Genomic DNA, 11,367 nt, shown 5'->3' with positions numbered 1-11,367 from the left:
CAGGTGAACACCACCATGCCTGGCTAAGCTTTCCATTTTTTGTAGAGAAAAGATCTCACTATGTTGCCCAGGCTGGAGTACAGTGGTGTAATCTCGGCTCACTGCAACCTCCACCTCCAGAGTTCAACCCATTCTCCTGCCTCGGCCTCCTGAGTAGCCGGGATTACAGGCGTGTGCTACCACACCTGGCTACTTTTTATGTTTTCAGTAGAAATGGGGTTTTGCCATGTTGGTCAGGCCGGTCTCACACTCGTGGCCTCAGGTGATCCACCCGTCTCAGCCTCCCTAAGTGTGGGATTACAGGTGTAAGCTGCTGCACACAGGCTGTATTTTCTGAACTGTTTTTGATTAGTGGCTCTTTAAAAATGACAATCAAGGCCAGGTATAGTGGCTCACGCCTGTAATCCCAGCACTTTGGGAGGCTGAGGCAGGTGGATCACCTGAGGTCAGGAATTCGAGACCAGCCTGACCAATACGGCGAAGCCCCATCTCTACAAAAAATACAAAAATGAGCTGGGCATGGTCATGCGTGCCTGTAGTCCCAGCTACTCAGGAGGCTGAGGGAGAACGGCTTGAACCCAGGAGGCAGAGGTTGCAGTGAGCTGAGATTGTGCCACTGCACTCCAGCCTGGGCAACAGAACAAGACTCCATCACAAAAAAATTAAAAAATGACAACCAAAACAGTTTGAAATGAGCATCAAGGGAGTGGGCAGTGGGGCTGCCACTCAGCTTAGTTTTCTCCACGCTGGGGTTTCCTTTCCTCCTTGCAGAAGGGCTTGGAGGAAAAGACTTCCAAAGCAGGTCCAGTTTCCGCAGCACCCATGAGGTAGGACTCCTGTGACTGGGAAGAGAGGTCTCCAACCCATCCTGAGAGACAAGAGCCCCACCGTGCTCAGCCCGGCTCCCCGACAGTGCCCGGTCCACCTGTCATCCCCAAGGTCTCTGTGGACTTCCCATGGCCACTCTGTGATGATGTCAACACAGAAACAAAAACCCATCCCTACTGTAAGGGTTATTCTCTATTGTAAGGTTTATTGCTGAGTTTAAAATGAGGAAACTGAGGCCTGCATTTGAACAATTAGACGCCAATTTATCTGGCTCCTGGGCGAGGTTCTATAGTCCAGGGAAAGGGGGCCAGAGAAGCCGTGCCTGACTCCTCTCAGGTGTGGGGTTATATAGGGAGGGAAGGCGCTCTGATTGGCTGTGGAGAAACAGGACGTGGATGTGGATGTGGCAAGCTGCTATAGTTAGGTAGGCGGGACTTCCAGTGAGAGGGCTGGACGGGGCAATGCGCTATTGCGCAGGTTTTGGTGGGGCTTCTTTTAAATTTTGGCAGGGTTTTCCAACAGCTGGCTAGGTGCCGAGTGCAGAGTTTAGTGTGGAGTGCAGATCCTGGTGCCGAGTGCAGAAGGGATTTCCAACGGCTGGCTAGGTGCCGAGTGCAGAGTTTAGTGTGGAGTGCAGATCCTGGTGCCGAGCGCAGAGGGGATTTCCAATGGCTGGCTAGGTGCCGAGTGCAGAGTTTAGTGTGGAGTGCAGATCCTGGTGCCGAGTGCAGAGGGGATTTCCAACGGCTGGCTAGGTGCCGAGTGCAGAGTTTAGTGTGGAGTGCAGATCCTGGTGCCGAGTGCAGAAGGGATTGCCAACGGCTGGCTAGGTGCCGAGTGCAGAGTTTAGTGTGGAGTGCAGATCCTGGTGCCGAGTGCAGAGGGGATTTCCAACAGCGGGCTAGGTGCCGAGTGCAGAGTTTAGTGTCGAGTGCAGATCCTGGTGCCGAGCGCAGAGTGCAGAGTTTAGTGTCGAGTGCAGATCCTGGTGCCGAGCGCAGAGGGGATTTCCAACAGCTGGCTAGGTGCCGAGTGCAGAGTTTAGTGTCGAGTGCAGATCCTGGTGCCGAGTGCAGATCCTGGTTGCGAGCGCAGAGGGGATTTCCAACGGCGGGCTAGGTGCCGGGTGCAGAGTTTAGTGTCGAGTGCAGATCCTGGTGCCGAGTGCAGAGGGGATTTCCAACGGCGGGCTAGGTGCCGGGTGCAGAGTTTAGTGTCGAGTGCAGATCCTGGTGCTGAGTGCAAAGGGGATTGCCAACGGCGGGCTAGGTGCCGGGTGCAGAGTTTAGTGTTGCGTGCAGAGGTGGGCGTGGCGAAACTAGATGCTGAGTGCAGATTCTGGTGACGTAATTTTCAGGCGTCAGAGGGATGGGCGTGTCCGAGCTCCCGGTGAGGCAACCGGCCTTACACCCACAGGTGGCAAGGACCAAGAGGTAGTGGCTTCCAGTGGCAAAGAAAGTCCCAAAGTGGCTCGGAAAGGAGAGGAGCGGGGGGCACCCTGTGGGCATGGGTCCAGCTGCCCAGGGGCCCCCACTTGCCAGTTTCCCATGGGTCAGTTCCCCGTGAGCCGGCACCTGCGGGGTCTCGTGTGGCGGGTTTCTGCCCTGTCCGTCCAAGACACGACATGAAGCTGACGCCTCATCAGGGTCTCCTTCTCTCTCGCCACAGTGCACCCACTCTGGACGGGCCCGGTCTCCGTGCCGGGGGGCACCCGGCAGTCCCCCATCAACATCCGGTGGAGGGACAGCGTCTACGACCCGAGGCTGAAGCCACTCAAGGTCTCCTATGATGCGGCATCCTGCCTGTACGTCTGGAACTCCGGCTACCTCTTCCAGGTGGAATGTGACGATACCACCGAGGCGTCAGGTGAGTCGGGGCTCGGGGCTCCAGGGCTTTCTCCTCTCCCCGTGTTCCGGGAGCAGGGTCAGGAGCTTCTCGGAGAAGGAGGAAGAGAGCAGGGAATGCCGGTTTCTTTGTGCTGCTTGGGGCAGGGACACAGTCACTTCGGGGAGGACACAGCAGGGGGACGGTGGGGACTTTACAGATGAGATCGCCGGCACCTGCACGCACACAGAGGCATCTAGCGAAGGAAAAGCCCTTTCCCACGCGGCTCGCACCGCAGCCAGCGGGAGAAAGAGACAGGCTGATAGAAACCAGAAGGTCTTGCATGTCGGAAGAGGAACTCAGAACAGGGTGGAGGACAGAAGGCAGTACTGGCTGAGACGTCCACTCTGGCCTTGATAATCTAGGCAGAGACCTGGAAGCAGATTGGGCCCACAGCAGGGCAGGGGCGCTGGGAGCCTGGAGATGAGACCACTGCTGGTTTGACCTGGCTGACCTTTTGTTTTATTTTTATTTATTTATTGGGGCAGAGTCTTGCTTTGTCACCCAGGCTGGAGTACAGTGGCGCCATCTTGGCTCACTGCAACCTCTGTCACCCAGGTTCAAGTGATTCTTCTTCCTCAGCCTCCCAAGTAGCTAGGACTACAGAAGCACGCAACCATGTCCAGCTAATTTTGTATTTTTTTGTAGAGACGGGGTTTCACCATGTTGGCCATGATGGTCGTGATCTCTTGACCTTGTGATCCGCCCGCCTCGGCCTCCCAAAGTGCTGGGATGCAGGTGTGAGCCACACTGCAGACCCTGGCTGACCTGCAGCTGCTATGAGGACAGCCTGGGAGGCACCTTGGAGGGGAGCAGAATTACACAGGACGCCATGTGGGGAGACGCGGGTGGGAGGCGGTGGTGGAGGCACAGGGTGCACTAGGAGGTCCTGGAAGCCACCAAGTTCCTACTGGGTCCCCGCTGTCGGCCAAGGGCTTCTGTGGATTATCCCCTCAAATCTGCACCACGATCCTCCGAAGTTCTAGGTGGATGCTCTGAGGTGTGGGAGGTTCTCTCCAGGCCTTATATGTTTGCATTTTTATCGGGACTGGCTGCTTTGTCCTACGTCGTGTTTTTCCAGCACAGCTGGTGTCACTGTAAGCCTCGGGATTCATATTCATATTCCTGCTGTATAATTTTTATATGTGGCTATGGGTCTCACTGGTATTTTAATAACAGATTTGTTTTCCTCCAAGTTGTAAAGTACAAAAACTTTGAAGGTTATTTTGGACTTTTGTTTGTTATTTTACAAAATAAATTCCCAAGGCAAAGGGTTTCGTGGCTGAGCCTGAGCCAACACCCAGCCCTCAGTGTGGTGGGGTATCAGGCACCCACCTAATACTGTCACCAAGACCTCATGCAGTGAGGAGCAGGGGGTCCCAGGGGAATCCTGATACTGCTCCTAGAAGGAGGAAGGTGTGTGGACAGACCGCCTTTAAAAGCACTGCCAGGCTGGGCACAGTGGCTCACGCCTGTAATACCAGCACTTTGGGAGGCCGAAGTGGGTGGATCACCTGAGGTCAGGAGTTCACGACCAGCCTGGCTAACATGGTGAAACCCTGTCTCCACTAAAAATACAAAAACTAGTGGCACACACCTGTGGTCTCAGTTACTCAGGAGGCTGAGGCGGAAGAATCACTTGAGCCTGGGAGGCAGAGGTTGCAGTGGGCTGAGACGGCGCAGCTGCACTCTGGCCTGGGTGACAGAGCAAGACCGCGTCTCAAAAAAAAAAAAAAAATGGCCACTGATGAATAGCAGCATGGCACAAGACAGGAGCCACTAGAGAGAGTATTGCAGGACGCTTATTTTCAGTAAGAAGAAATGGAGGCTGAGAGAAGGGGCGACTGCCAAGGGTGAGTGACCCAGTGCGGGAGTTGGCTTCCGTTCCGACGCCTGCAGACTCTAAGCCATCGCCAGCTCACTTCTCGCCAAGGGCTTCATTTGCACAGCTACAGTCTTCCTTACAACAGTCGTGGGAGGCACAAACCAGGCCCGTTTTACAGATGCGAAAATGAGGCTTGAGAAACTCCTCGGCCAGAGGCCCCAGAGGCCTCCCAATGGGACTCCTTGCTCTGCAAAGAGGAGAATCTGGGGAGTGGGCACGCTTTATAGAAAGAATCTGCACCCAGCATCCACAAAAATCCAGCAGGAACCCATGGGAGCTGATCTCTACACAGAGAGGGAGCACTAGCACCCGGGGTGAGCAAGGTCCCCAGGAGAGCCGACTGGTCCCCAGGAGAGCCGGTAGCCGCCCCAAGGCCCAGATGGGCCTCTGGCTCAAGCCCAGCAGAGGCTGTGTCCAGTGGGCCTTGAGGTCTGCACGAGAGGCCTGCCCCTCACTCCCCAGGGCAAGAGCCTCGGCCTGTTGGCAGTGGAGCAGGGACGTCTCTATGGTGCTTTGCGGGCACACTTGTGATTTTTTCTTTAGCTAGTGGCAGCATGTGTGCCTTGGAATCTAGATGCTTCTATATCTCCAAGGGAACTCAGGCTCAGGTTTGGGCTGGAAAACAAGACCACTGCAGATGGTAATTACCACCCAGGATCACAAGTCAAAACCTGCTTTTGATCAAGTATCTCAACCTGCGTGCCTGCCTGTGTGGCACCCCCCCTCCAGAAACAGCCTTGCAGTTTCTCTTGGGACCGCCCCTTCCCCGCCGCACCTGGTCCTGCCGAGGATATTATTCACACCAATTAGATAAAAGGCTAGTTTTACGGGGGGGCTGACAGTTCTCACACATCAGAGGGCATCAACATCCCCTGGAGAGTGTGTTAGAGCACAGACTCCTGTCACTCCGGCGGCTCACACCTGTAACCCTAGCACTGTGATAGGCCACGACCCCATCTCTACAAAAAAGTAAAAAGCCGCACATGGTGGTGCACGCCTGTGGTCCCAGCTGCTCGGGAGGCTGAGGCAGGAGGCTTGCTTTAAGCCCAGGAGGTTGAGGCTGCAGTGACCTGTGATTGTGCCACTGCACTCCAGCCTGGGCAACACAGCGACAGCGTTTCTCAAAAAAAAAAAAAAAAAAGACCCACAAACCTGTGCTTCCTTCAGACCTTCTAATTTGGCAGGTGCAAGGCAGAACCAAGAATCTCATGCCAGCGGACTCCCAGGTGCGGCTGATCCCGACGGTCCGTGGCTTTGCACGGGCACCTGCGGGCTCCACCTCCGCCCTCCTGCCTGCTGGGCCCAGCATTCGTTTTCCCTGGGAGCCCAGCCTCCCACTCCCATTCCTGAGGTCCAGAGGCAGGAGTGGGTGGGGAGATGGGCGTGGCCATGCAGAGCAGCCCTGCCACTGGCTGCAGCGATTGGGCCAGGCTTGGGCACGTGACTCAAGACCAGCCAATGAGAGCCAAGGAGCTTTTTCTAGGCCGTTTTTAGGGAGATTGCTTCTACTGCTTTGTCAAGGTCGGCCGTGCCAGGCAGCGGGTGGGGATCCACCTGGGAAAGCGTCCACGCAGGAGGGCAGCGCCAAGAGGGAGAGAAATCAAGGACCAAGCCAATGTCAGGGGCTCTGAATGTAGCTGTACCTGAAGCCAAGCCAACCCCTGTACTAACAAGCCTCTTTTTAAAATCAGTTTAAGTTTCTGTCACCTGCTTCCAAGAATCCTGATACAAAAGTGGCCGGGCGTGGTGGCTCATGCCTGTAACCCCAACACTTTGGGAGGCCGAGGTGGGTGGGTCATCTGAGGTCAGGAGTTCAAGACCAGCCTGGCCATCACGGTGAAACACCATCTTTAAAAAAAAAGAAAAGAAAGAAAAGAAAAAAAAGCCCTTTTGTTTATAATGCATCCAATGCCATCAAATCCTTTCTACCTTTTCACACATTGTCTTTAAGGTAGTACAGTTTAAATGTTGAGTAACTAAGGCACTGTATTCTAGTATTAAAAATGCTTAGGTTGGAATGTTTCCTACTAGTTACTCGCTGGCATTGTGACCTTGGGTAAATTATGTCTCAGTTTTCTTGTCTGTATATTGTGAATAATAATAATAATAGTAATAATAATTTTATTATTACTCAAACCCATCTCCCTGCACGATAAGCTTTTTTGGGAACATTATAGGGCTTGATAAATGTAAAGAGTTTAAAACAAAGCCTTAGCCAGGCACAGTGGCTCACTTTGTAATTCCAGCACTTTGGGAGGCCAAGGTTGGAGGATCATTGGAGCCCAGGAGTTTGAGGCCAGCCTGGGCAACATAGTGATATGTTATCTCAACTAAAAAATCAAAAAAATTAACTGGGCATGGTTATGCACCTATAGTCCCAGCTGCTCGGGAGGCTGAGGTGGGATGATCACTTGAACCTGGNTTAGCTGCGCGCATAGTGCGGTGCGCCTGTAGTCCCAGCTACTCAGGAGACTGAGGCAGGAGAATCGCTTGAACCTAGGAGGCAGAGGTTGAAGTGAGCTGAGATCACACCTCTGCATGCCAGCCTGGGTAACAAAGTGAGAGTTAGTCTCAAAAAAGTATAAAAAAATACAATAAAAGTGACTAAGTTGGCCAGGTGCAGTAGCTCACGCCTGTAATCCCAGCACTTTGGGAGGCTGAGGCGGGTGGATCACCTGAGGTCAGGAGTTCGAGACCAGCCTGTCCAACATGGTGAAACCCCCCCTCTCTACTAAAAATACAGAAATCAGCAGGGCATGGTGATGCACGCCTGTAGTCTTAGCTACTGAGGAGTCTGAGGTAGAAGAATCGCTGAACCCAGAAGGTGGAGATTGCAGTGAACTGTGATTGCACCACTGCACTCCAGCCTGGGCAGCAGAGCGAGACATTGTCTCAAAAAACAAAAGAAAACAATGGCAAAACTGAGAGTGAGGAAATGGAAGGGAGGGAGCAGGAGAATCACCAGTTTTAGTCCTTTTACTCTGTGCTCAAACCTAATTCGGCTGCAGGTGGGGTCTGTGCAGATCTGCGTGAGGGGCAAGTTGGCTACGACCTGTTTAATGCGACCCGTGTAGACTGTGGCTCAGAGCTCCATGCTCTGTGACTCAGCTGTCCTCGGGGATGCTGGGCCTGGTGCAGCTTTCAGAAGTGGTCCCAGCCCTCCTGAGTCCATGGATGTGGCGCGCCGGTACAGGCCTAGCAGCTGGCTTTCTGGGGCTGGATGGAGGGTCAAGAGTTGTGATGTGTGGTGTTCTCCACTTTCCATGGTGTAAATACTCCCACACGGCCGAGTTCAAGATTTCAAGTTGAGGTCACTAATGGTGGAGTTGGGAAGAGATTTGCACCATTGGCTCCAGAGCTGGCGTGAGCCACTGGCCACTGCCCCCTGCCCTCCTCCCTGTTGTCCCTGCAGCCTGGGATTTCACTGCTGCTCTCCAAGTGAGGGATTCGTTGGCTCCTTTAAGACTTCTGTTTGGTTGTAACTGGCAGAACCCCACCTCACACTGGCTTGAGCAAAGCACAGGGACATTTGTTGGCTCCGATCCTAAAGAGGCCGGGCTGTAGCCAGGTGCAGGGGTCGGATGACACTGCCAGGGGCCTGAGTGCTCTCCCACACTCTGCTTTCCTCAGGGGCCACTCATGGGGGATTTCTGATGGGGTGAAGGCGGCCGCCCGAGGCTGTGGCTTGGCCTCCAGTGGAGCAGTGTCGCCTCTTTCCTGGCAGTTCCAGCCACTGTCCCAGGGCTGATTCTCACGGGCCGGTCTTTGGCTGCTTTTCTGGCCAGCCTGAGGGTAACCCCGCCTGGAGCAAGGTGTGCTCGGGGAGCAGTGGGCAGTATCCCGCAGGGAAGCCCAGGATGCTGCTCCCACAGTGAGGACGGGGCACTTCTTGCTGGGTGTGCACCCTGGCCGTGGACCCCGAGCTGACCTCGGCCCCTCCCTGACTCTCAAGTCCAAGGCTGCTGCAGCTGTCTCCCAGTGTCAGCCTCTGACCTTGTCCCAACCCCACTTTTGGCTTCCCCACAGGCTTCAGATCTGCTCAAAGGATCACGCCCCTCCCTGCCACAAACCAAAAGGATTCTGTGCCTCTCCTGGGCCATGGAAATGAGCTGGATCGTTCCTCCCGTGGCTGCCGTCCACACGGGCCAATCTGGTTTCACTTTGTCATTTTCTCCGAATCCCAGCTTCCTCCTTCCTTTTCTCCTGTTCAGCTTCACGTGCTCCCAGTTCCCTCCCCATATCTGCAGCCGATTTTTCCAGGTTCTCAGTCCTCTCCTTCCCAGATTTGTTCACCCGCTTTGGGAATCAGGAGCCTGGCGGGTGGGGGACAGGAAGCAGAGGGAATGGGAACTGCAGATGAAGGATGGGTAGGGCTAGAGTAAGGTTTTCAGAGAGAAACGGAGAGGAATGAGACAAAGAAACAGCAAACCCCTGGATGGATGGAGGGGCAGTGCCCATGAGAGGAGGGGAAGGGAGCAGAGGAGGCTCGAGGTGCAGTGAACAGCACAGACAGGCTCCTGAGGCTTGGGCCACACGAGGTCAGGGCCAGAAGCAAAGCGAAACAAACGGAGAGGCCAAGGAAATTTCTGTCCACGCAGATGCTGCCAGCGGTTTCCTAGAAGCTGAGGGTGCCAGCACTCACCAGCCAAGGACGATGAGTAACAGAGGTACCAGCAGGGGCTCTTTCCAGGGAATGTCCATGGCCTTGAAGGCCAAGAGGGACAGGGTGCAGGGAGGAGTAAAAGGGGGGAGGAGGGAAGGAGGAGGGGAGAGGAGAGGTGTGAGTCACAAAGGAAAACGGTAGCCGGATCCAAGAACTGCCACGCTGCGCCTGTCCCACCTCGAGTGCCCCCTCGGAGCCACGCTGCGCCTGTCCCACCTCGAGTGCCCCCTCGGAGCCATGCTGCGCCTGTCCCACCTCGAGTGCCACCGCAGCTCAGCTCATTCCCTAAAGGTGCGGGGGAGGGGGGCCGGTTCAGTGTGCAGGGCAATGTGAAGCGCTTGCCACCATTCTGGGAGAATTGAGCATTCAGTAGACAATAGCTTCCTTCAACATAAAATGTAAATGAGGCCCGAGAGCCGGAGTCCAAGGGTGCATTCACCATCATGGAATCGACTCCCTGTGAAGCACAGGTATACAGCAGGAGCTCAATGAATGCTTTGCTCCTGGAGGGAAGGAATGATTTGAAAGCTTGTGGGCTTCACTTCTGTCATTTGGAGATCTTCAGCTGCAAGTCAAAAAAACAAACTCCAGCACATAAGTCAAAGGAGAGATGACGGGGGGAACCACAGCAGCAAGAACCCTTAGTCATGGGGTTGGGGGGCTGCCTGCTGGGGCTGTCCCCATGAAAGGAGGAGGCTCTAGGGACCTCTTGGCTCCTCTAGTGGGGCATGAATTGGCAGCTGCAAGATGAGAGACAGGGGAAGAGCAAATTCCCTGGAGGGGAATCCTGGCACTGTCAGAACAGAAACTGTGGCTGGTGGTTCAAGGATGACCCCCAGACTGAGATGAAAGGACGTGACCATCATGCTTATATCCTGGAAAGTTGTCACTGCAAAGTCATGAACTGGCAGTCCAGTTTAAAACTACATGTGTGCGCATGTGTGCCCCTGTGTGTTCGTGTGTGTACGTGTGTGTTCATGTGTTTGTGTGTGCACATGCATATACGTGTGGGCATGTGTGTTTGTGCGTGTGCACATGTGTGGTCATGTGTGTGCACGTGTGTGTTCATGTGTGTTCGTGTGTGTGCTCATGTGTGCTCGTGTACTGTGTGCATGTGTGTTTGCATGTGTGTACATGTGTTGATGTATGCACGTGTGTGCACGTGTGCCATGTGTTCGTGTATGCGCATGTGTGTGCATGTTTGTGTTCATGTGTGCGTGTGCATGTATGTCATGTGTTCATATGTGCACGTGTTCGTGTGTGCACGTGTTCATGTGTGCACGTGTGCGTACACATGTGCATACATGTGTGCATGTGCGTGTCATGTGTGCGTGTGTGTACACGTGTTCACGTGTACACATGTGTGTACCTATGCATGTGTGTGCACACGTGTGTGTTCATGTGTGCGCACATTAGCACATGTCGTGTCCTGTGTGTCCTTGTGCACGTGTATTGTGTGTTCATGTGTGTGCACATGTGCATGTGTGTGTGCATGTGTTCGTCTGTGTGTGTGTTCTTGTGCGTACGTGTGTTCTTGTGTGTATGTGTGCATGTGTGTGCATGTGCACGTTCATGTGTGAACGTGTGTTCGTGTGAACGTGTGTTCGTGTGAACGTGTTCATGTGTACGTGTGTGCACGTGTCGTGTGTGTGTTCGTGTGTGTCATGTGTGTCGTGTGTGCATACGTGTGTTTCCATCTCCTTTCCATATGTAGCTCCTGTTCTTTCTCTCAGGCCTGGGTGTGGATATTTTGCGGGGAGTTTGGTAGAAGTCAGTGCCCCCTGTCTCTCTACAGATGTTTTCTCTGCTTTTCTGGTCCTCAAGACTGAAACATGAAAATGTACGAAACATCTTCCAAAGTTTACCTGCTAGAGATTCGGCCGCTGGGGAGCCGCTGCTCCTGTTCTTGCTCGATTCCAATTCCAGATTCCCAGGGCGGTGACTCTGATTGGCCCAGCCCTGCACTCATTAGGAGCGGGGCTGTGGAAGGGGCTCTGATTGGCCCAGCCCTGCACTCATTAGGAGCGGGGCTGTGGAAGGGGCTCTGATTGGCCCAGCCCTGCAGGAGTGGGGCTGTGGAAGGGGCTCTGATTGGCCCAGCCCTGCA

At 54.3% G+C, this 11,367-nt stretch overlaps 1 protein-coding gene across 4 annotated transcripts in view; it reads left to right on the top strand.

The window, feature by feature from the left end:
- Positions 1-11,367, top strand: part of CA5A (carbonic anhydrase 5A) — a 53,485-nt gene that overhangs the window by 8,161 nt on the left and 33,957 nt on the right. For all 4 annotated transcript variants that reach the window (XM_017543703.2, XM_017543704.2, XM_017543705.2 and 1 more), the window contains exon 2: positions 2,497-2,694. In XM_017543703.2, the coding sequence (XP_017399192.2) occupies positions 2,497-2,694 (198 nt within the window). The remainder of the gene's footprint in view (positions 1-2,496; positions 2,695-11,367) is intronic.

Source organism: Cebus imitator, unplaced genomic scaffold, assembly GCF_001604975.1.
Source record: "Cebus imitator isolate Cc_AM_T3 unplaced genomic scaffold, Cebus_imitator-1.0 Scaffold159, whole genome shotgun sequence".
Taxonomy (NCBI): Eukaryota; Metazoa; Chordata; class Mammalia; order Primates; family Cebidae; genus Cebus; species Cebus imitator.
This window is presented reverse-complemented; position numbering and strand designations above follow the sequence as displayed.